This window comes from Erpetoichthys calabaricus, chromosome 3 (genome assembly GCF_900747795.2).
Source record: "Erpetoichthys calabaricus chromosome 3, fErpCal1.3, whole genome shotgun sequence".
NCBI classification, from domain to species: Eukaryota; Metazoa; Chordata; class Cladistia; order Polypteriformes; family Polypteridae; genus Erpetoichthys; species Erpetoichthys calabaricus.
This window is the reverse complement of record NC_041396.2, coordinates 203,983,726-204,009,490: the sequence shown is the minus strand read 5'-3', so window position 1 is coordinate 204,009,490 and position 25,765 is coordinate 203,983,726. Positions and strand designations below refer to the sequence as shown.

The following is a 25,765-nucleotide window of genomic DNA, read 5'->3' as shown; positions in this document are numbered from 1 at the left end:
TACTGGAGAGTAAACATTGGTTTAGGACAAAGAAAACTGTGTTCCTGTAATGACTGGAGGTTTATGAGGAACAATCAAAAATATTTGATGTGAATAATCCAATATTATACGCCTCTATTTTCAAAAAGCTTTTGAAATGGTACCACGTTGACAGGCTAGTTATCAAACTACAAGAAACAAGGGTTCATGGAGCAGTGTACAAAGATGGTATGAGGGCAAAAAATAACACAGTATGCTACAAGGAATGTATAATGAAGACTAATAACTGAAAAGAGGTTCTTACAAACGATTTAAGAAAACTTCCTGTCACCCTATATGCTCTTCCAACTTTTACTTTTCTTTTTCCTTTGCATCCATACCAGCTTTCTATTTTTGTATTAATTCTTTAGTTGTAATTTGCCTTTTAACTTTGGTTAAAAAGCAACAGAATATGAATAGACTGCCATCCTTTGTTTGAAAATTCACTGTCGAAATCTGTCTCCCCTGCCACTGGTCCAGCTTACATAATGAATACTGAAGCAGACATTTAGCTGCCACCTACTGTTTTATCTTTGTAAGATTTACTTCAGGGCTTGTTCAATGCTTAAGACTCATGGTTACAAATGCGGTAAAGCTGCTGTGTTTCCTTCACCATTTTATCCTCCTTTTGCCTCAGCATTAATGTGTACATCACTATCCAACTCACTCATCCTCCTATCAATCATAATATTCCTGTAGGAATTTTTGAAGCCATTCATGCCACTATCATCCTGTCCTGCTTTTGCTGTTTTCTTCATCTTTCTTTGTACACTGTGCAGCTCACTAGAAAACTCAGACCTTCTGTCCATTATTAAACTAGCATTTTGCTTAGGTTTCTTTTAGATCACATTGCTGTAATCTAAAATATTCACTTACCACTACATATGACATGCTCTTGCTATCAAAGTCTACATTAATTTACTTCGATGTGGTTGATTCATTTTTGTAACTAATAGCTTTGGCTGATGCTTCCTCTTACTTTTTGCAATTGCTTTTAAATAGAAAGTGCCCTACTCTCAACTCATAGCCTTCTCCTGGGACATCTTTAAAATGTACTCTTCAGTCTCAACAGGTATAGTACGCTTTTTAGAGCAACAGACTAAAATACTACTAAGCTCTAAAGTTCCTCCTTAAGAACAATTTCCATTTCTTTTTTTTTCTTTTTTAAAACATTTTATTGAATTTATTAAAAGCAAATAACATTCCATATAGGCAGGTCAAATTTTATAGTCAAAGTCAAAGTGAACTTTATTGTCATCTCAGCCATATACAAGTATACAGATAGACGAAATTGTGAAGCTCAGGGTCCAGTGTAACAACATGACGTGCAAATAATAAATTAAAAATAGAATTAAAACTTAAATTTAAAATTAAAACACAAACAAGACAAGACGTTGTGCAAAAACAAGAGAAAGAAGTAGCAGCAATATTGATATGACGTGTGTTTATATTATTAAGAAATAATTAAAAATAAAAAAAATAAGGGAAGAGAATCCACTCACTCAATTTAAATGCTTATTCTAAAATGCTATTGATTGAATTTCCATTTCAATGTGCAAAATGTTGCTGCCTAACTTAACCATCTACCATTGACAAAATCTTGCAAAATGATTTTTTATGTGTAATATTTTTTGTTGTTACCAAAATGTGAAACATATGCTGAGATTGCAGTAGTTGTTTAAACAGATGCTCAAAATAAATTGTCATAACACATTTTTATTCCAGTAAACATGACCAATGTATTAAATATATTGCATTACAGAAATAGTCATGCATACAGTAAATGATTTTGGGAAATGGTTGATTAGCCCAAAATTAAACTACACTGTTGTTCTTATTCATTTTAGTATTTTATTGTATATTGGACTAGCTCGAATTTTTTTATTTTAATTTATACTATTATATTTTTAGTGCAATGGACCAACACCATATCTAGGGTCTGTTTCTACTTTGGGTCTGGACTGGCACGACCCATAATTAGATTAATGGGTTTGAGAATGTTATTTTATTGTTACTTCATGGCAGTAAGTGTGAGACTCCTTTATTCTCCCTAGAGCTTACCAGTATTCTCCCATAGTCCAAAGACATGAAGTCAAGTTAATCAGTCACACTAAATCATGACATTGCAAAAGTGCCCTGTAATCAACTAGCTTCCTCTAGTTGTCCTACAACTCCTGTAACACTTGGTTTGGGGAGGGGGGTTTATTTGTTGTACAGAAATAAGACAAATTGAATAAATGTATAATAATGCTTCACACAATTTAATCCAGAAATGATCAATTTACATTTAGAATCAACATTTGGGCAACTACTACTTTACCCCTTGAAAAAGAAAACTTGTGCAGCATCATTACTTACTGAGGTCTGTAATCCATAAGAAATTTGTCAAACATCTACCTATTTTCCGACTTGTTTAAAACAATTAGGGATTGCAGACAGCAAGTAGCCTGTTTCCAAACAAGATTTATCCATATCACAACTTACCGTTCCTACTAAAGGATAGATGAAGCCAGCACCTATACTTGCACGAACTGTCCGAATGGGAAGGATGAAGCCAGTGGGAACACCTTTTTTGTCTGGCTGATGAGACAGAGAGAGGTGGGTTTTGGCCATACAAACTGGCAATTCTCCAAATCCCTTAGAACAAGAAAGGGTGGAAAACACTTTGTGAGTTTTGTTTATTTTAATAATAATAAAAAGACAGGTTTTAAGGATGCAGGTCACTATAAATCAAGTTTATTCACTATTTGTACATATCCTAAAGCTCTATTATTTCCGTCTAAATCATATTATGGGAGCTGCCTTAATAAGCCATAATATGTTAGTTTAATTTATTTAGCACTTATTGCAGATTGTTCTTTATATAAAAATGAGTTTGGATTATAGATCTTTTGTCACTATAACTTTATTTATAATGTAATATCTGAAATAGGTTGCTTTTGATATTTAATCAGAAAGATTATGAAACCTTACATTTTGCATAATATTTCACATGTAAACATTGACCACTACATTGTTAATTCTGAAGTGACAGATAACTGCATATAGTTATACCTGTTTGTTGTACCAGTCCAATTTAGCCTGAGCTTCAGGAGAAAGTTCAATATCCTTTGCACCATAAATTTTCTGAGCAATTGTCCTAATTTTTTCCACAATGGGCATCTAAAAACAAGAGGGTGAAAAAAACATGTTTATAAAGTGCAAACAGAGCAGCACACAAACATTTCTCAGGTACTGGCGAAAATGAATGAATAGCATCTAGAGGATGGTACAATTTTTTTAACTTTGCAAATTTTACTGTTTAAGGAAGTAAAGCCCTAATACACAATGTAAAATAAGATTTATTAGAGGCTGTAGAAGAAGAAAGCACAAGTGAGCATGGTGGTGTACTACCTCAAGGATCAAACATTCTGGGTTTGAATCCTGTACCAAGTTGTCTGCATGTTTTCTTCATATCTACATTTTTTTTCCTCTGGATATGCCACTTATTCTTCACCCCCAAAGACTTGTGCATTAAGTTAACTGAAATGACTTACTAGCCCTGTGCAGTGAAGGTATGAGTGGAAAGGCCCTGCAATGAACTGGCATCTTGTCCAGAGTTGTTTCCTGCTTTATACCTTTTGCTGACAAAACCAGCTCCCCCTGTTTCCAAATTAGAGGTTGTTTTAGTTAATAACATTTAAACACACCTCCTCATATTTTTCTCAGAGTAACTATAAGCACAATGATTTGGGAGTTCCACATTCCACTCCTAACATCTCAGACTCTGACTACTGTGTGTTAGTAAATATTATTATAATATACTGTGACAAACTGGTGCTCTATCTATAGTTAATTACTGCCTTGCACCTGATGTTGCTAGGGCAGACTCCACCTCCTGGAACACTGGACTGGATCAAGCTGGTTTGAAAATGCACAAATGGATGTATTATAATGGGGGGGTACGTTTGCAAGGCATCTTCCCAGTCACCAGCCCCAACACCCAACAACCCCTTCTTAATTTGGGAAAAGAAGGATAGAACTGGCAATTGAGATGGTTGATTAGCGTAAGAAAGAATAAATAAGGGAAGTGTACTTTGATTTTAGCAAATTGTATCTGCGAGGAATCTTGCCATTAGCAAATGTAGAAAACAACTTTTATATATTTCATTCTCCAGCAACAGCTAGGCGCAATGAAGGCATGAACGCATATAGCATTGTGGGCATAAATATCAAATTTCCTCACGTTACACACTATAAACATAAGGTTAAATTCTGATTGGTAGATGTATTAAAAACTTTATAGCCTTAATGTAGCTATAGATGTGCCACACATTCTGTATTTATGACCATGCACATGCACATAGAAGGAAGAATTTCTAACTATTTAACAGACTTTAAAAGAAAGAGGAAAGAGCAAGATACACAGAATGCTAATGTGACCAGGCTTCTAAAACAAAAATTTCAAAGATGGATTTATGAGGGCAGCTGACATAAATCAAAATTCACTTATTCAGTAATTCAAAACATCTGATATTCCTCAATTCCAATTTCCACTCATTTATATTCTGAAGAGCCAATTTAATTAATCAAATTCTGCTTTTTCCTTCCCCAAAAACAATGAAACAAATTAAAACAATAATGGATCAAAATTACAATTATGTAAAGTCACAGTGATGAAAATTTCATTATTAAATCAGGAAATATATTTAATTCTTAATTCTGAATAAAGAATTAGTAGTTAGTGTTGCTGCCACACTGCTCCACTTTGAATCTTGGCAATGTTATTAGCTGGATGGAATTTGCACATTCTGCCCATGACGGCAGTGTTTTTTCTCTGTTTAGTCCAGTCCTCCTGTTATGCATGTTATGCTAACTGGACACTTTAAACTGGACCCTTATGAGTGACTGTGTGCCAAATGGAATGAAGTGGCACCATGGATTTCTGCCTTGAGTCAGTAGATGACTGAATAGGCTGAAAAATGTAATAATGAATGGATGGACTGAATTTTTGTAAATGTTTAATTCATTCAGATCCAATGTCAATGTCAATTTATTTATATAGCACATTTAAAACAACATAGTAATGCTGTGGCCAAAGTGCTTTACAATAATAGAATAAAAGAAAAACAAAACAAATTAACATAAAACATACACAGAATTAAAATATATGAACATAAAATAAAATACATAATAAATAGAAGTAATGTTATATACATAAAAAATAGAAGTAATGTTATATAATCACAAAGAGGAAACCATCAGTATTACTGAAGGTCACGGAATGCAAGTGAATAGAAATGAGTCTTTAGTCTTGTTTTGAACAGTTCAATTGTAGACGACTCCTTTATATGATGAGGTAAAGAGTTCCACAGGCGAGGTGCAGCAGCTGCAAAAGCCCTGTCCCCCTTGATTTTACACTTGGTACGAGGGACAACCAGAGACAGCTGACACGAAGATCTAAGCACTCTAGATGGCTGATGTAAAACACACAGTTCAGATAAATAGGCAGGAGCAAGCCCATGTAAAGATTTAAAAACTAGCAGCAAGATTTTAAAATCTATTCGAAAACTGACAGGCAGCCAGTGTAAAGAAGCTAAAATAGGAGAAACAGAGTCATACTTTCTTGCCCCAACCAGAAAGCGAGCAGCAGCATTTTGGACCAACTGTAACCTGTGTATCAGGGATTTATTAATCCCAGAATACAGTGAGTTGCACTAATCAAGGCGAGAAAAAATAAACGCATGAGTAGCTATCTCAAGATCCCTAGAAGATAAAAAAGGCTTTATCTTACCTAATAGATGAAGTTGGAAAAAGCAACTCTTGACTACAGAATTTACTTGTTTCTCCAAAGAGAGGTTACTATCAAAGGTAACACCAAGATTGCGGACTTGAGGTTTGGAAAAGACAGAGAAAGAGCTGAGAAGTCCAAGACCAATTTGGGCTTTAGCTGATGGACCCACTATAAGCACCTCCATTTTATTTTGATTTAGATCAAGAAAATTATTATCTATCCAGGATCTTAGTTCAGACAGGCAGTTGTGGAGTTGATTTGTTGTAGAGTTGCAGACAGGAATATAAACCTGAGTATCATCAGCATAGCAGTGAAAAGAAATGTTAAGTTTCCTAAAAATCGCTCCAATAGGGTGAAGGTATATGGAGAATAAAATAGGACCCAAAATGGATCCCTGAGGAACACCATATTTAAGAGGAGCAGTAGATGAAGAAGAGGAATTAAAAGTCACTGAAAAGTGTCTACCAGTTAAATATGACCTGAACCAGTTAAGAGCATCCCCTTTAAGCCCAACAAGATGTTCAAGCCGCAACAGCAATATCTCATGGTCAATAGTGTCAAAGGCAGCGGACAGGTCAAGGAGGAGAAGGACTGCCGCACCATCTGAGTCAGTAATAAGAGAGATGTCGTTGAACACTTTCAGGAGTGCCGTTTCAACACTATGATAATGCCTAAAGCCAGATTGGTAGATCTCAAATAAATTATTGGAGTTAAGGTGATCAACCAATTGATTATAAATAATTCTTTCTAGAATTTTAGCCAGAAATAGCAGTTGGGAAATTGGATGAAAATTGGCTAAAATTCCAGGATCTAATTCTGCCTTTTTTTAGACGGGGACGGACTGCAGCATGTTTAAAAAATGAGGGCACAACTCCCGAACTAATAGAATCATTGATGATGGCTAGTAAGGGTGGGCCCAACACATCAAAAGCTTCCACTAAGAGACGTGGTGGTACAATATCCAGAGGACTGGGGGCTGGTTTAAGGGTGTCAATAGATCTTTTTAGCTGTGAAAGTGAGACTAGATCAAAGGATTCTAAGACAATGTCATGATTAATAGTAGAAAGTTCATAGCCCATTTGAACAATGCCACGGCGGATAGTATCGATTTTGCTGACAAAGAATGATAGAAACTGGACACATGAATGAACAATGCTATTTGATCCCATCGCAGAGTGGGGGTGAATGGCCGCATTAATTGAATTAAATAAGACCCTAGGATTCTTTGAGTGACAGGATACTAAATCGGCAAAGAAGTTTTGTTTCGTTATCTTAACTTCAGCCTGGAAATTGAAAAGAGACCATCAGTACATCTTTTTTCCAACGCTGTTCAGCAGTTCGACAGGCGCGGCGCAGTGATCGTGTATTTTTATTTAGCCAGGGAACAGGTCTACCCTTATTACTGCGTATCTTGGGCGGAGCAATTGAGTCTAAAATCGTTTTACAGGAAGAATTAAATTTTACAACAGAATCATTGATACCATTATTTTGGTCATGCACATAAAGACTAGAGAAAATGGTTTTAAAATCAGATATAATAGAAGAATTTAAAAAGCACAAGCAGCGTGGGGGACAGCTATTAGTCGGACATCAACAGTAATATTCAGTAATCTTTTTACTTTTTACTGAATATTACAAAGATCTAGGTCTGGGCAGCCTCATTTCTAGAAAAATGAACCATGAAGAGCAGAAAAAAATGTTAACATATAGTTAACATTTTTGTTAACATTCCCAATATTACATTAGAACACTAGAACAAGTTTGATGACAACAGGATATTCAGCCCAACTCAACTGCCAATCCTATTTCTCTAGATCCTATAAAATAACATTTAGAGAAAATCTGAAGGTTCCTAAAGTGCCACTGTCTACCACAGCACTTTGTAATAAATACTGTGTATTTGTGGTCCCCGTGACCCTGTGTTTGGATTCAGCGGGTTGGAAAATGGATGGATGGATGGATGGATGGATTTGTGGTTGTCATTGTTCATAAGTACTTTCTAAAGTTTGTGCAAAATCTACTTTTAACAAGTTTCAACCTCTGTCCTTGTGTTCTTGCTGAAAAACAATTTAAAATAACAATTGGAATCCACTGTACTAATTCCCTTTACACTGTTAATTGACAATTATGTCAATTCTTAACCTCTGTTTGATTAAACAGAAAAGGTTCAACTCCTTCTGTCTCTTGTCATAGTTCATACCCCTCAGTCCTGGAATTGGCCGAATTGCTCTCCTCTGCTCTTCTAGACTTTCTCTTGTGCTGCTATGTCTTTTTGCAATATGAAGACCAAAATTATAGAGAGTACTTCAGATGAAGCCTGACTAGTGTGTAATAAAGCTTAAGCATACACTCCCCTGACTTGTACTCCAAACCTAACATCCTAGTAGCCATCTTAATGGCTTCTGTACACTGTTTGGATGTAGACAGTGATGAGTCCACTACAACTCCTACATCCTTCTCATAAGTTGTATGTTGAAGTTTCATATTTCCCACTGTGTGTTCTAACATATTCACTTCCTACACATAATGCTTTACACATTTACTTAAATTTAATCTATGTCCATGTAATCTGATGACTCACATTTGGACAGGCAAACATACACTAACAAGTATGGGGAAAAATACTAGTGTGGAAAGAACAATTAAACAATAAGATTTGATTTGCTGTGATTGCTGTGTAAGAATAAATATTTTCATTTAAATTTAATTCAATGTATCAATGATTCATTTACTCAAAAATTCTATTAAAATATCATTTGTAGTCAGAGTCTATGGTGCAAAAAGGAAATAATATTACGAGCTGGGGTAGTCAGTGCTGAGTATACAAAACTAGCTATGCTATTTAGCATTGCTAAAGAGAAAGTTGATCACTATAATTTATCAGGGGAATGATATAGTAAAACTGACAAAACTGTAGATGGTCACCCAAATTTTGGCAGGGATATATAAATCTGCAGCCTTGTGTGTATAAAGGGTGGGTAACCACAGCTGTTCAAAGAGTCACTACGTCTGGGCAGCTAATAATATACAGTAAGCATTTTGCAGCTTTGAGTTACTTGCTCTCTTTCATTAGAGCCTCCCTGCTGATATTGAAACAAAGAAGGTCGACCAGTCTGCGGCAGTTTGCCTATTTATTTGAACCAAAAATGCCTGACTATAGTGTTTTTAAGCATTCATACTGTATTCCTGTCCAGTCCTGGTCTTCAAATACACCCTTATCATTTCATTTTCATTCACACTTTGAATAAGAGAACACTTCTATCTGCTTTTTATTTTTTTCATTAATTTGATTTTGTGTTGCCTGTGGAGTGAGGAACGCACATCACTTAGTGTTTAATTGTTCAAGAAAATTCAGCTTAAAATGTATTAAGATCAACAGGCAAAATAAGCCATTACCTCATTTTCTTTAATTTGACTTCCTTATTTACTTCACTGTTTAGCTTTTGCTGTGGTTTAGAAATCATCAGCCAATTAACTATAAGCAGCTACAGGTACAGCAAATAATGCATCCTACATAAGAATCACCAGGGGCGTCATGTATAAATGGTGCGTACACACAAAAATGTTGCGTACGAACGTTTCCACGTTCAAATTGTGATGTATAAAACTTAAACTTGGCGTAAAGCCAAACACATTTCCACGGTAGCTCATAACCTGGCATACGCAAGTTCTCCGCTGTTTTGCAGACTGGCGGCACCCAGCGTCAAAGCAGTGCTAGTGTTCCAGTGTGGTTTCCCTTTCTTTTTTAGATCCACATCCCTGACGCGGCTTTATAAATACACTGAAATTAACAGCATACAGTTTATTTGTTTAATGCATCTGATTGTAATTAACCTGTAACAACAGTTGCTTTAGCGTTGTTACTCTCACTGCACCTCCTTCTCCTCCTTTCAGCTGCTCCCGTTAGGGGTTGCCACAGCAGATCATCTTTTTCCATATTACTCTCACTGCACCACTCGGAGTATTTATATCACTTTATCTGAATGGGGAATCACAGTTGTACAGCAGCTGATCGGAAAGAGAATTATTGGTATACAGCATCAAGCACACGCTGCCTCAGCCATGCTGTCTATTGAACTGCTCTCATACAACGCTTCAGAGCCTTTCCTTGCGGTTCAGAAGCAGTTTCATCCCAAGAACTATAAACGCACTCAATCAGTCCATCAAGTGCTCCTTGTAGAGCTGTTTGTACTTATAAGTACAATTACCTCACTGTAAACTTGCGATACAGTTATAATATTGCACAACCTGAGCCACTTTATAAAGCGCGTATTTACATATGATGATGATATCATTTTTAAGATGAAATGCAGCAAAATATGTTTATTATATTATACAGATAAAACTTTAACTTAATTTAAATAATCTATATTGTTAATAAACAAACATGTGAGGACACGGTGTTGCAGTGCTAGCAAGGAGCAAGAATTGTTCCTGCCTCGCGCTGTATTCTTGCTGGGACTGGCGTGACACTGGATGGATAGAATAATTTAACATGTACCACGAAGATATTTCAATATTCCTTAAACGTTTTGAAGAATCGGCGTTCTAAGCTTATAGATGACTTAACATCTATTACAGAGCTAATTGTGTGGCGACTGGGTATTTGGAGAAAGAAAAGTAAGGACAGGAATTGGAGGTTAGTACATTTGAAAGAGACAGTACTGCTGCAATAAATTATTTCATCGAAGGTCACACATGGCGCAGCAAGCATCCTGCATGAGGCATGAACAAACACTGTGCCACCGTGTTCCCATGTTTAATAACATGCTTTAACTCCTATCATCATGAAAATTATATCAGGTATACATCTCAGTATTTTAATTATACAGAAAGCTATAATATCACGAATGTAATGGATTCTGTGTCCTGTCGGAGGAAGGGAAGACCGGTTTAAGAAGCACGTAGTGATTCACACACATAGAGCACATAAATGATCAAATACAAAACAAAGCATTTAACGTGTTACTTTAGTTACGATGGGATTTGAGAAACTACTAAATTAAATGATTTTAAGTTGAAGTTTATGATGTTCTACTTTAATGACAAAATAAACTACGTAATTAAAGTGGAAATTTAGAGATTAAAGTTGACATTTCATGCTTTTTTCCCCACTGTGTGTCTATTTTTTTTCTCTGTACCCTAATAAGCTTTCATATGACAGTCAGACGGTGGGCTACGACTCGCCTTTTCATCTGACAACTTCTTTTTTATTTCGGGCACTGTGCGACTTTGTGAACTTGAGCTTTCGAGTTTCTCCGACACTCTATGTCACTCGATTAACTTCCTTTTGTTGTTTAAACCAACAAATAGTACTGTACGTTTTTCCTTGCCTCCACTTGGTATTCGCTGAAATGCTTCTATTTCCCCCCGTGCTTTTGCCATTGCCTTTTCACAGAACGCTGAGCTTAAGGGCTATTTATATTGATTTGCATATTCAAAGAGGCGTAATTCTGGGAGGAGACTGGGTGGGACAGCATGCGCGTGCACGAGCATTACTTTCACGCTGACCGGGATTTATGTAGTGGAAGAACGTGGAAATTGGCATTTGCATAGATTTATGCATCTGGATTTTTTTGTGCGTAAGCACGATTCTGCTTTTGACCATACGCCATGTTATAGTGTGAATTCTTCGCACGGCATTATACATGAGGCCCCAGGTCTTTATCACTGGGAAATCTAAAAACTTATAAGCAAGTGAATAATTTAAAAAATACAGTGTACATCAAAGTATGCAGGTATTTCACAAAAATAAACAAAACTAAGATATTCAATGTTTCTCACAAGAAACAGAAAGCAAAAACAAGTTGCCAGTTTTAAATGGTTTAAATCAGTCTCTAAGTAAGGTCCATAGGTTTAGCTACAGCTTGCTTCAGAACATTTCATCTGACCATAATTGTGCTGTAATCTGCCATCTCCTTCCCATTCCCAATGAGACCAAATGGCCACAAGTCAGGAACCAAACAAGACACTAGTGCATTGTCTAAATTCCACAGTCTACCTAAATATTGTTGCTGACCATGTGTATCAATTTATGACCTCAATGTACCCATCTTCTGATGGCTACTTCTAGCAGGATAACATGCCATGCAACAAAGCTCAAATCATCTCAAACTAGTTTCTTGAACATGACAATGAGTTCACTTTACTCAAATGGCCTCTGCACTCACTAGATCTTGATCTAACAGAGCACCTTTGGGATGTTTTGGAAAGGGTGATTCACATCACAGACGTGCAGCCGACAAATCTGCAGCAATTACGTGATGCTATCGTGTCAATATGGACCAAAATCCCTGAAGAACTTTTCTAGCACCTTGTTGAATCTATGCCAAGAAGACTTACTGCAGTTCTGAAGGCAAAAGGGAGTCTGACCAGATACTAGAAGGTGTACCTAATAAAGTGGCCAGTGAGTGTATATTACTACACTTACTTAAAAGTATATACAGTATATGTATAGTAAAATATAATGGCAGTGTGGTATAAAAAACAAGGTATTTAATCTAAGCATGATATGCATGGGCGGCACGGTGGCGCAGTGGGTAGTGCTGCTGCCTCGCAGTTAGGAGACCTGGGTTTGCTTCCCGGATCCTCCCTGCGTGGAGTTTGCATCTTCTCCCTGTGTCTGCATGGGTTTCCTCCGGGTACTCCGGTTTCCTCCCACAGTCCAAAGACATGCAGTTTAGGTGCATTGACGATTCTAAATTGTCCCTAGTGTGTGCGTGTGTGGGGGTGTGTGTGTGTGCCCTGCGGTGGGCTGGCACCCTGCCTGGGGTTTGTTTCCTGCCTTGTGCCCTGTGTTGGCTGGGATTGGCTCCAGCAGACCCCCGTGACACTGTAGTTAGGATATAGCGGTTTGGATAATGGATGGATGGATGATATGCATGCATGGAAAAGGTCTACTACACCACTTGTTCGTAAATTCATCATGGAGGACCTGTGTGGCTGAAGGTTTTCATTTTATCCATTATAGCAATCAGTGAGTCTGTGATGATGCGGGTTCTACTCCATTCTCCCATCTTCCTTCTGGAAGCCCTTGAACCCTACACCATCAGTAATGTCACCGATGAGCTAGGCAGTGAGGCACAAAAATGAAGCAAGGGGATGATGCAAAAAGTGCAAAGTGCTTTTATTAAAAACAACAAAATCAAAAGCAGTGTCCAAATAAATAGTGCAGTGTCTCAAAATCTTTAAATAAATAATCCAATAAAAACAGGTGAACTGTGGAGGTTAACACAATGAATAAATCCTTTAAAAACGAGGTTAAAATAATGGCTAGAAGCCATCCTTTTAAAAACAAAGCCCGGTGCCTTCTTTCTACTGGTGACTCCCCTGCTTCTCCCGTCTAGGCTATGCACCTGGGGAGTCACCGTACCTGCAGCTAACCTTCTCTCTGCTGCCTTCTTCTGGTCTGTTCACCTCGCTGATCCCTGGCTCCAGTGGGCTTCACCAGACCGTGACACGGGCTTCCCAGTGACCAGGGCACTCACACTGGGGGGTTAATTTCACAAGTCCCGACTCCTGCTGCCTTCTCGGCCTTTTGCGGCGAGCCATCCTCCTTCCGGTCACTCCCGCTCCTCACTAATGCTCAGCGGGCGCGACCGCCGGCTAAACACCCAGGCTCACTACTCAGCTGCATTTGTTCTCTACAACGAGCACCTTCGCTCGTTCTCGCACCAGCTTTCTCCTCCCTGCTTCCTGCCTTCTCTCCTTTTTAACCTCTGTCCGTCTTTTCTTTCTCTCCTCCCTAGCCTCCTTGCACTTCTATTATTTATCACAGGGATGTGGATCAGGTGTGGCAATTAGCAGCTTCCAGCATCAATTACGGATGCGGACAACTCCTCACCTGTGCACTTAAGCAAGGACCGGCTGCATCACAAATTCACCTGGGAACCTGCTCCGGCCACACTACCACGCCCCCTTCTCTAAGCCGCGAGTGCGGCGACTATTTATTTAAAAAGTGGCCTTTTTGACTTGAGTCATTCTTCGTTTTAATTAATCTCAATGTTTAATTAGTTGGGTTTTTTTCTGTTTATTATGTGTTCCTAGGGGCATGTCAATTTTTTTAGGATTTGGCTGGGGCCCTGCTCTGCACCTATGCACTCCTTTTGCCCCTGGACCCCATTCATATTAGTGTTTCTTGTTAAACAACATTAATTAGGTGGAATTTTTCCAAACAAACTTAATTTAATATGATAGAAGGGACAAAGAAAATAAAACAGGATGCTTGATTGATTATTTTGTTGAACTTTGCACTTCCTCTGCCTACAAAAGGAAGCTTTTGGCTTTTCCTTAGGAAAAGCTTAAATCGTGGAATGTACTATGCTCACGCCTGCCTCTGTGGGTGTGATAGACTGGCTATCATCTAAAAGATTTACATTTATTAAAAATGTTTAGAATATGTATTTGTTTGCTATGGCTGTAAATACTTATGGTAGTTTTGTCACTTTCTCCCTTTTTATTTTACTTCATTCTATGGAGTTTGTATCTTAATTTTATCCAAATAGTAACAGCAAAGAAGGAAGGAGACATGCATCAAAATGACATTGAACACTAAAGATAATGTATTATATAGATAATGTATGTATTACATGTACATTAAAAAATTAACTAATACAGTATATAATTTCTGGAATGAAATATAAAGTATAGAAATACTGCAAAGTAACAGCATACCTTATTAAGAAAGAAGTTAGGAGAAGAAATTGATTAGAATGAAAACAAAACCTGCAGCCTCAGAGATCTGCTAGGATTGAACGTGAAGACAGCTGCACTACATCTCACATCAGCAGCGATATGGTCAGGCAACAGTTATGTTAGAAAAGCTGAAGCATTACAAATGAGTACTTGAAGTTACGTTTGGTTGGAAATTTTTTTCTCTAATACATTATGGCAAAATAACAAACTTTAATATAAATAGATTTGTTGGTGAAAAATATTTTGACTTAAACATTGATTTAAAGCACTGAAATAAACTATGTGTTTAGGATTAGTTCAGTTTTAATGGCAAAGTACAGTACTGAATTTAGAAGACATAATTTATCTTACTACTTTAATCAGTCTTGCTCTGCAAATGATCGAGGACTTAAAGTTGCACTTTGTAGCTTTGCTTCTGGATTCTTGATTCTTTTTAATGATTTCCTACAAATCACTAAAGACTGCAATAAACTGTTTCCTGTTTGAAGGGCTCAAAGGCGCCATCTTTTGGCTTAACAAATACAGTAAATACTTTTTTCAAAGTGTCATCCAAATATCATTGTATTAATTTTGCAGTTTTGCATATTCAAGTTTGTATCTCAAATCAAGTTCACTTATGAATACAGTAAAAATAGCCATTCTGTCTTCACATAATTACTATAAGTATAATTAAGAATTACAGGATTTTAATTGAGGCCTCTTGGATATGATTTCTGTTTTTGCCTAAATGCAAACGTTTGCCTGCTCAATTATTGAAAAAACATACATAAAACTTGTGCGCTAAAGATGTGATAGCTGAAGAGCAACCTGCCTTGAAATGTATATAAGTAGAAAATGCAATCACAATAAAGATGTGAGAGCATTTCAATTAGAGAGCGAGAGAGAGAGAGCATGCACTGATACAGTGTGTTGCTGCAACCACCCTACAACAACCCACCTCAGGATAACAAATTAGGACCCAAGCGCAGCGGTGCAACAGGTGACGCCTCAGCACCACAATAGTTCAAATGGAACAGTGTGAGGTTTTTTTTACAGTGGCTGGAGTGCCAATCCTGCCACCAACCCTCAAGTTCTCCCTGCAGTTTGGAGGACCTGCTTGCAGGGCTGGACTCTTTCAAAAAAATCCATCCATTCATTCGTTTCCAAAATCCACTTTTTCCAGGTCAGGATCATTCTGTCAGAGTACACAAAGAGATGAAGACTTGCCCCTAGTGGCTCATTTTGGTGCAGCCCATTAACTCAGCATCATGTCTTTGGGCTATAAGAACAAACTTAATTTCAAAAGAAACACATAAGCACATGCCAAGCACACAAACCTTAATGAGCAATGGAACCATCACTGAAGGACTGTGATGTTTTATTACTTCCTGTTATAGAAGTGAAATCTCTTTTATCTGTTAGCCAAGCTTGTAAAATAAGATATTACACTTACCTTCAATATACATGTATTTATATATATATATATATATATATATATATATATATATATATATATTAGAACTGTCATCTTGCACTGAAAAGATGAGAAACATCTGACTTTTAATTGAAACAAGTTCATTTAAAGAAAAACAAAGCCCTCATCAAGAAATAAATATATATTATTGGCATCCTTGAAAATGAACATGAAACAATGTAACTGAAGCATGTTTCCAATTTAAATTGGAAACTGTTAAGTTGATTGGAGTGTATAGGAACTTTCCAACTGAAATCAATAACTTCCCGATTAACTGGGATACAAATGTGAGGAGACACAGAACCAAATTTCCTTAGCCAACCATCATCATGGCAAAGAAAAGAGGACACTCAATCCAAATGAGGGAGAAGTGTGTTGCACTTCATAACTCAGGGAATGGTTATAAAAAAAATAGCTCCTCTCCTGGAAATGCCCATTTCTAAAGTTAGGGCAATAATAAAAAGGTGATCATCAACTGAAACTGTGACGAACGTGCCTGGAAGAGGACACAAGTTTATTTTACCCCCACGTACAGTGAGAAGGATGGTAAGAGAGGCAATAATATCTGCAAGAATTACTGTTGGGAAATTGTAAGAAAAAGTAAAATTCTGGGGTTATCATGTCTCTAGAACCACCATCAGACAGCATCTCCATGCCAACAGATTATTTGGAATGTATGCTAGAAAGAAGCCTTTTTAGTCAGTTATCCAAAAAGGTTAGCGTCTGGAGTTTGTAAGACATTACTATAACTTTGACTGGAACTGTGTTCTATCGTCTGTTGAAACAAAAATTTAACTTTTTGGCAAAAAACACACAAAGTGGGTTTGGTGTAAAAAGAAGGATGGCTATAATGAAAAGAACTTTGTCCCAACTGTGAAATATGGTGAAAGTTCTGTGATATTGTGGGGCTGTTTTTCCTCCAAAAGCCATGGAAACATTGTTAGGGTACATGGCATCATGGATTCCATGAAATATCAGGAGATTTTAAATCAAAACCTAGCTGCCTCTGCCAGGAAACTAAAACTGGGTCATCATTGGATCTTCCGGTAGGATAATGATCCGAAACACATGTCCAAACCAACCCTGCAATGATTAACTGACCACAAAATCAAAGTTCTGCCATGGCCATCTCAGTCCCCTGACCTGAACCCTATTGAAAACCTGTAGAGTAAGCTGAAGAGGAGAGTACACAGGAGAGGCCCTAGGACCCTGGATGATCTGGAGAGATTATGTAAAGTAGAATGGTCTCAGATGCCATGCTCTGTATTCTCCAACCTTATAAAAGGTTACAAGAGAAGGCTCTGTGCTGTTATACTGGCAAAGGGAGGTTGTACATAGTATTAAATGAAGGGGTGCCAACAATTGTGGCACATGTGTTTTTGTTAAAAATATTTATTTCTTGATGAGGACTTTCTTTGAATGAACTTGTTTCATTTAAAAATCAGATGTTTCTCATTTTTTCAGGGCAAGATAACAGTTCTTCAGGAAGAAGTGATTTTTTTCTAACCCCTCTTACTAATTTTTACAAGGGGTGCCAATAATAGTGGAGGGCACTATATATATACAGTATATATATATATATATATATATATATATATTTATACATATTGTCAATAAGTGGATGCTTGAGGGCGCTGTTGCCCCATTAAACTCAACAGACAGATGCAGACACAGGTTTAAAAGCACCAAGAAGTAATTTAATTTTCTTCAATATAGTGCCTCTAAAGCACCACATCTACCACAATACACAAATAATCAATAATACAATTGTTTTCCTCCTCTCCTCCCAGCAGCTTCGTCACACTCCCTCCCAATTCCGGCTCGGCTTGCTGGGTCTCCCATACTCGTTTATATAGTCCTTGACCCGGAAGTGCTTCTCCTTGTCTGTTCACGTGACTTGTCAGCACTTCTGGGTCAGATGGAGAATTACATTTTTCTTCAGCCCAGAAGTACTTCTGTTCCTCCGTCCCCATGAATTGGGAGTACTTCCGGGCTATACAGGAAACAAAAATGCCCTTGTCTCCCTGCAGCGTCACACGGTGGCCCCCAGGGTGCCTAGTAGGGTTGTGAAGCCAAACTCCATTTTCCATGATGCCCTGTGGGAATCCAGGGCACCTCTAGGCTGCAGGAAAGACGCCATCTAGCGTCCTGAATGTGTCAGCCAGGATGAGCTGCTGGCCGTCCATCACAATATATATAAGTATGCATACTGTATGTGTACTTCTTAAACTTCATCAACTGTGATTGATTTTAATGATGGAAAACGTAAAGGTGTTTGCAAAAAATAAAATGTTCCAGTCAAATGTAGACTATATATTAAAGACACGAAAAAGAGTGTATAGTAAGTCAATTTAAAAATGCACTTTGCAGCTGACTGAATAAACGCACTGCTTTCAACTCTGTAAAAGTTAAGAAGTAATGTGACAGGGCCTTGTAGAAAAACAACTGAGGCCATATATTGAGGGGTGTACACAGTGCAAGAATAAACACATAAAAATTTAAATTCCAAAAAAGGTACATTTGCTATTCATTTGGAGTAAATGGATTATTTCTATAATATGTTTTTGGTTAATTTAAGCTTATTTAGACAGTGTGTTGAAAGCTCCCCAATGAATGCTCCCATATGGGCCTTAAGCAATGAGTAATATGAAACTAATTAGGAAGAGCACAAAGAGTATGAATTTACAGTATTTCTGGTAAACTGCCAAACTGTTTGACCTTTGTGATCCTGACTGTGCAACAACAAGACAAGCAGTCTGGATTTCTGATTAGACAAGGAAGCTTCCCAAGAATTGTAGGCTCTCTTTCCCCTAAAGCCTTCCATGCAGAGTACACTGAAATCATTAACTTTGGAAGTGTCAAAAATGTATTGAAATAAAGCTTGTTTTTTCTTTACTTAGGATTTACCATAATGTATAATAAAATGTCTATATTTATTCACAGAAAAATGTAAAAGTGAAACCTTCCAACCATCAACTCATTATAAACTCCAATTTACAGTGACAGCTTCATGCAGAATACATAAGCCATCCTTGGATTAGGCACATCACAGGTCACGCACATTCATACCAGGTGAACATACAGTAGGTATTAACATAACATATATATCTTTGGAAATTGGCATAAAAACTGGAGAAGGAGAAAATCACACAAAATAACTGCCAGTCTCAAATGGAAACAGAATACAGTTTTGTTTGTTTGTTTTTTGAATACATGGTGCTTGGCAAAGCTCTTCAAGTGACAATGAAAGCACAAAATATAAAATTTAGATTTTTTTTGTATATTCTGGACATGGAAGGTGACCGATTGTTTGCTACAACGCCACCAAACCCATGCTACTGTACATATTTCTTAATATTAGGTAATTTTGTGTGTTTTTCTAAATCATACTTATACATTTAATGTTTTTTGTTTGCAATGTTCTTTATTATGTTTCTTTTGTTTTTCTATACATTTTTATTTCTTCTTGTTTTAAACTTATTTTATTTTGTGATTATTATGTTTTAATGTAGATAATCTAAGTGAGTGAAAGTAAATTGCTTTGTAGGTACTATGAAAAAAAGCCCTTTCTAAACAAACCAAATGAAAAGATTTTAAATGAACAAAGACAAGCCAACTCTCAGTTCGACTCAGTTTATCAAGCTGCCCTGTTGGAAATCCTGAGACTTCACAGGATCCTCTCAAACTTGCTGGATATAATGGCTGGCCTGTACACTGATACTCTGGGTGCTGTGCAGTGTGGAGGCAGAATCTTTACATTTTTCCCAATTGATTTGGGGGTTTGTCAGGGGTGTGTTCTTGCTCCTACTCTATTCAATGCTTACATGGACTGAATGTTGGATAAGGCCGTGGGGAGCAGTGGCTGTGGGGCATCTGTTGGTGAAGAAATTCACTGATCTTGACCTTGCTGAAGATGCTGTGATCTTTATGGAGTAAAAACGAGGCTCTGATCAGGGCTCTCGAAAGACCGAGCAAGTAGTCTAAGTATCTGGGCTTGCGAGTGTCCTGGATAAAAACCAAGATCCAGGCCTTTAATGAGGTCTTGGGAACATTCATCACCAGTATGTTTGTCTGCAGAGAGAGTGTCGACCTCATCGAGAGTTTTATTTACGTCGCCAGCGACATTCTCTGGTGACTCTTCCTATGAAGTCAGGAGACGGATTGGGAGAGCATGGGGGGGTCATGAAGGTCTCTGGAAAGAGGTGAGTGGTGCACCCAATATCTATGCTAAAGGACGAAAGTCCAAGTCTTTAGAGTCCTGGTGCTTCCAGTCTTGCTATATGGTTTTGAGACATAGATGCTATCCAGTGACCTTAGACGAAGACTGGACACCTTCAGTACTTTGTCTCTTCGGAGAATCCTTGGGTACTGCTGCTTTGACTTTGTGTCAAATGAGTGGTTGCCCACGGAGTCCCAAATGAGGCAGATTGCCTGCATTGTGTGATTACCTGAGGGTGAACCACCTCACAAGATCCTCATTGTTGAGAACCTGGGCAGCTGGACCGGGCCAAGAGAATGCCCACGTAACACCTGCAGCAGGTAGATGGTTATTTCCGGAAGGTGGGACTGGACCATGTGTCTGCCTGGATGGTTGCCAACCAGGATCCTGAGCTGTTTTATCGTGTGGTGGGTGTGGCAATGCATTGTACCAGGCATTCTCCCCAGCCAGTGAAAGACAAGTAAATCCTACACACACTGTACATCTGCATAACGTCTGCAAGCTCTGCTAGTGTGAATGTGAGCTTTTTATAGGTGCTGCAGTTTCCTATTACAGGATAGCCCAAAGACAAATATGTGAGCTTAACTGCTGACTCTAAGATGCCCAGGTAAGACTGAGAGAAGGTTTGTGCACAAACATACTCTGGAATGTACAGTTCTCTAATACTTGGCTGATCCTTGCCTTACATCCAAAGCTTTTGGTACAGGCTGAATAGACTGAGTAATGCTAAAAGTGGGTACCAAAAATGGATGGATGGATATATATTGAAAGATTCCATTCCTGTTTGATAATGGCTATCTAAGGGGAGGTATTATTATTGAGTGAAAAGTGATCAATATATGGTAACTGATTATTCCTTCATTGAGCTCAATATACATTAAGGTGAATGTTTCAAGATTAAGCAATAACAATATCAATATCTGATAATGCCTTGGAATCATGATTACTAGATGACTCTTTTATCATGGATTTATCTGAGCATGATTTCCAACTAAAACATTCTGTGATGGCACCAAGATGTGCCTAAAAATGTCTTATGTAGCAGCTTCCTTTAGTTGATGCATACTAACAAAGCCCTTCACTACATAGTAAAAACTCTATCTACAGAAACAGTTTTTAATGGTAAATGCATGATTAGAATTATAATCAGCATTTTTTAAGAATGTATTTTCTGTTTTTGCTGCCTAAAACATCATGCCGCCACATCAATTTATGACTAGGACGCTTTAAGTGGTCATAAAGGACATATTACATAACCTACCAATGCAATCACTATTTTAGAGAATTATTCAATATCTCAAAAGAGGGTGGAAATGAAAAAACATAATTGAGAAATTATTATTATGTGACGAATGCCTTTATCCAAAGTTATGTATAAGATCACGGTACACTAAAATTGTTTATGTGTATTTTTTCCAATTCAAGTGCAGTTTACTTAATTTAATCAGGGTCACAAATCACGTCAGAGCATTAAACTACTCTAAAATCTTTCTTTAGCATCACAGATACAAAACTATAATCTGTTAAGGTGAATGAGACAGAATATTAGAAATTGAGTTATACTATACATATATGGATTAGTTACTCAACACTGTGTTTAAAAGTAGTACTCTGGAGAATTTTAAATCTTGACTTAAAATTATTATTGAAGCACTAGGTGCAAAGAAATCACTGAGTAATATTGTGTTAAATGGCCCATTCATGTAAAAATAGTTTTAAAGTACTTTATATGTAAACATTTCTAAACCTCATGCACCTTGTCTTGAATAAATATTAGTCTAGTTGTAAATTTGCCTGTCACCAACTCCCTTAGTACTTACAGTGACTTATGAAAATATTCACATCTTTAAACATTTCCCATTTAATGCCAACTAAAAATACAGCAATGAAATAGTCAAAATGTTACCCTGAATAAAAAAAAAGCCGTGATTACGCAAGTTTTCACACATTACTTGATTCGGTAAGGTCTTAACACAAATGTACCTGAAAATTCTTGAGTTGAGTGCTTCTGAGTTAGTTCAAGAATTGCAGTGAAATTAACCTGGCAATAGCCTGTTGGAAACCTAGCTCATTTCCAAGGAAATGTCTGTGATGATATACTGTATTTGTGAACAAAGCTAGGAAATAACCAAATAAAGCATCTAAGATGTTCTGGCACTCTGGCATCTAAACCAATTAGGCTTTGAAGATATTTAGCTCTTATCTAAGATTAGCATTTTAGACATTACCTATAAATTGGAAAAAAAGATTTTGAAATAAGGTAGCTACTCTCCATCCATACCCATTTACCATACACAATTACATACACCCTACTTTTCAGCTCTTGCCTTCCACTAGCAAAGAGGCCAGCATTCTGATATGTTGAAGCCGCTGTGAAGCGGTGATGAGCAGGAAGTATGTCTGGTGGAAACTGTAAAAATCCTTAGAAATTTGTATTTATTTTGCTCTGCTGTTTGTCAGATTCCCATCCATGGTGTTGTGTATTGTCTATGGCTTTATGATTCAAATATACAATGCAAAGTAATAAATAAAATAATTTAAATAGAATCAACTCAACACTTGACTATTGCTGTTCACCGAGTCATTTTCCTTCAAAAAAAATACAATTCAGAATTGCAGTTAGAGGTTGTAGATGTTTTGCATGGCAGACAGCTTCATATGTGAACGCAATCAAGTCAGGAAGTTAACGATTCCTCCGGTTACACATAGACAAGTGAATCTCAATAAACTATTAAGGTGGTTAATCTTCAAATATTATTATATGGGGTATTATTTCAGAGAATCAACTTTAGCAGAAATATGACCTACAAGTTGTAGTGTTCGTGTGTCAACCATCTTTGCATAGTAGAACAGTGGCAAAAAAATCCAAAACAAAAAAATTTCATTGTAGTATGCACATGTGACAATGAAGTTGGTGACAAATTTCTTTCCACAATATTTCCATCACACTTATATATATGCTTTGACCAAGGCGCTCTAAACCATTCATCTACATTTTCCCAGACATTCCTGATTATTTCTTTTGCTGAGTACTTATGATCATTATCATCTTGTAAGGTGAATCTTCACCAGACACCCTGGTGCAGTGTTTCTTTTCTGCCCCAAAATAAGTCTTTGCATTGACACTAAAAAGGTCTGTTTTGGTCTCATAATACCACACATTTGTCTAAAGTTTCTTTGAAAAAACTATAATGCTAATAATATATGATTTCTTTTATTCAGTAGTTGCTTTATTCTTGCCAACCTTCCATACAGATCATGGCTGTGCACTAAATCAATTGTGAAAATGTACAAAATCATTGAGTTTGCCCAGTCTTCTTCAGACATCTTGACAGTACATTTAGGGTAGTCATAGACTTCACAATGGCCTAACTTTGCTGTTTATACATCCCATGGATTTTATTTATAGCAGGACTTCCAGGCTGAAGTAGTGTCATGATGGTGTCAAACTTTTTACTTGATGATGGACCAGGTGATGCTCCAGGCTACTTAAAAAGATGAAGAAAATGTTTTACCTCCTTCACTCATTCCCATCCTTTTTGTTTTCAAGACAGAATTAATTTAGCTGCTACTTATTGTATTGTCTTTTGAATGAAAACATTCAACTGGATTCTCAATTATTTAAATCTGATGAAATACTATAACTGGAAAAATATCTGATTTTATTTTAATTACCTTTTGTCTCAATGAATCAGCTTCACAAACTGACCAGTTTTAAGTTTGCAATGACAATTCATTGTTAGAATATGAAAATAGAGAAAATATAGAAAGGAAAACAAAATGCACAAAAATGAAGATGAGGAAGGGCGGCACGGTGGCGCAGTGGGTAGCGCTGCTGCCTCGCAGTTGGGAGATCTGAGGACCTGGGTTCGCTTCCCGGGTCCTCCCTGCGTGGAGTTTGCATGTTCTCCCCGTGTCTGCGTGGGTTTCCTCCGGGCGCTCCGGTTTCCTCCCACAGTCCAAAGACATGCAGGTTAGGTGGATTGACGATTCTAAATTGGCCCTAGTGTGTGCTTGGTGTGTGGGTGTGTTTGTGTGTGTCCTGCGGTGGGTTGGCACCCTGCCCAGGATTGGTTCCCTGCCTTGTGCCCTGTGTTGGCTGGGATTGGCTCCAGCAGACCCCTGTGTTCGGATTCAGCGGGTTGGAAAATGGATGGATGGATGAAGATGAGGACTTATCTTTCTTTTTTATGTCATTATGTAATGAACAGGATGAAGATGCAAAACAATTCAAGCAACAATTAGCAAACAATTAGCAAACTTGCTTTGAGAAACTGGATGAAGAGGAATATCATATCAATCAGCATTGCACTGAATTACAAACTGTAAGACTGCAAGTCTGCAGTGTGCTTCAGCAAGTCGCTTAACTGCACACACTAATAATAATCTCTTGAAATGACTGATTGGGTTGCTAGGTGAGGTGGCAGCACCAAGTTCAAAAATATAGTGGCAATAAAACTTGTAATGTATTAGATAAGAAGGTTGATGGACTTTTTGCATTTACAGTACAATTTAAAGTACCAATAATTAATTATTGAGAATACCTGTACATGTTTTCCTTGAACTGTTTACCTAAAGCGTGAACAAAGAAATCACTTTAGAATTATTTTAGATTATAAATGATGTAACAATGCCCCAGATGATCAGGTATCTGCATGTTCCACTAACTAAAAATATATCTGAGAATATATATTAACATAATTTGTTAAGGCAAAATGCAATTTGGAAGAGCAATTATTGAAGATAATCAAAAAAAATCTTAATTATACAAGTCTTAGCAACCTTTTTCATTGGAAAGTCACAATAGCTCGGTTTTGAAACAGACCTGCTCTGGAAACTAAACTAGAGATGCAGCTTGTGCTTCAACAGGACAATCACCTAAAGAAAACTGCCAAAGTAACAGCACTCTCTCATGAAAAAGCAGATGAGTGGCATGGTCAGTCAAGGCCCTGATCTTGATACTTAAAAAAAAAAAAAATTGTGGCAAAGCTTCAACATTGCTTTTCCATTAATGTCCCACATAGCTAAAGCAATTTTGGAAGAAAGAAACAGCAAAAATTGCTTCATCACAATGGGCACAGTTACTAGAAAATCATCACAAAACATTACTGACTGTTGTAGCTGCCAGATGTTCTTAAATAAATTGCTGACCCAGGGGTATAAATATTTCAAAATAATGTAATTTTACTTTAATTTTTATTGTTTTCTTTACTTCTAACAATATGTGACTAACAAATACAATTTCCAATTCTCTTGTACTAAAATATCAGGCGGGTGCTGAGAGTTATGAAAAAATTACAAATATGCTTAATTATAGAATTAACAGGGTGATTACCATCATTGTAATTCTTTGAAAATGAACTGAAGGCTTGGTTGCTACTTTCTGCACACGGCCCTACTAGATTAAAATAAGCAGGCTCAGAAATTTGACTGAAGGAAGTAAATAATATAGTTTCACTTATTTATATGACTCTAATGAATGTAATGTTTTTATTATTATCATTTTTTTCTTATTTATTATTGTTATAGACAGAGATAGTAAAAATTCAGTGTGCATATCAAAATAAAGCGAGCATAGCTATCCTGTATGTTCACTGAAAGATTTGGG

The 25,765-nt window shown here is 37.2% G+C and overlaps 1 protein-coding gene across 1 annotated transcript in view; it reads right to left on the bottom strand.

Moving 5' to 3' along the window:
• Positions 1–25,765, bottom strand: part of mthfd1l (methylenetetrahydrofolate dehydrogenase (NADP+ dependent) 1 like) — a 372,644-nt gene that overhangs the window by 83,270 nt on the left and 263,609 nt on the right. The window contains exons 25-26 of the mRNA XM_028797690.2: positions 3,073–3,180; positions 2,503–2,655 (exon numbers count right to left, since the gene is read on the bottom strand). Of these exons, the coding sequence (XP_028653523.1) occupies positions 2,503–2,655; positions 3,073–3,180 (261 nt within the window). The remainder of the gene's footprint in view (positions 1–2,502; positions 2,656–3,072; positions 3,181–25,765) is intronic.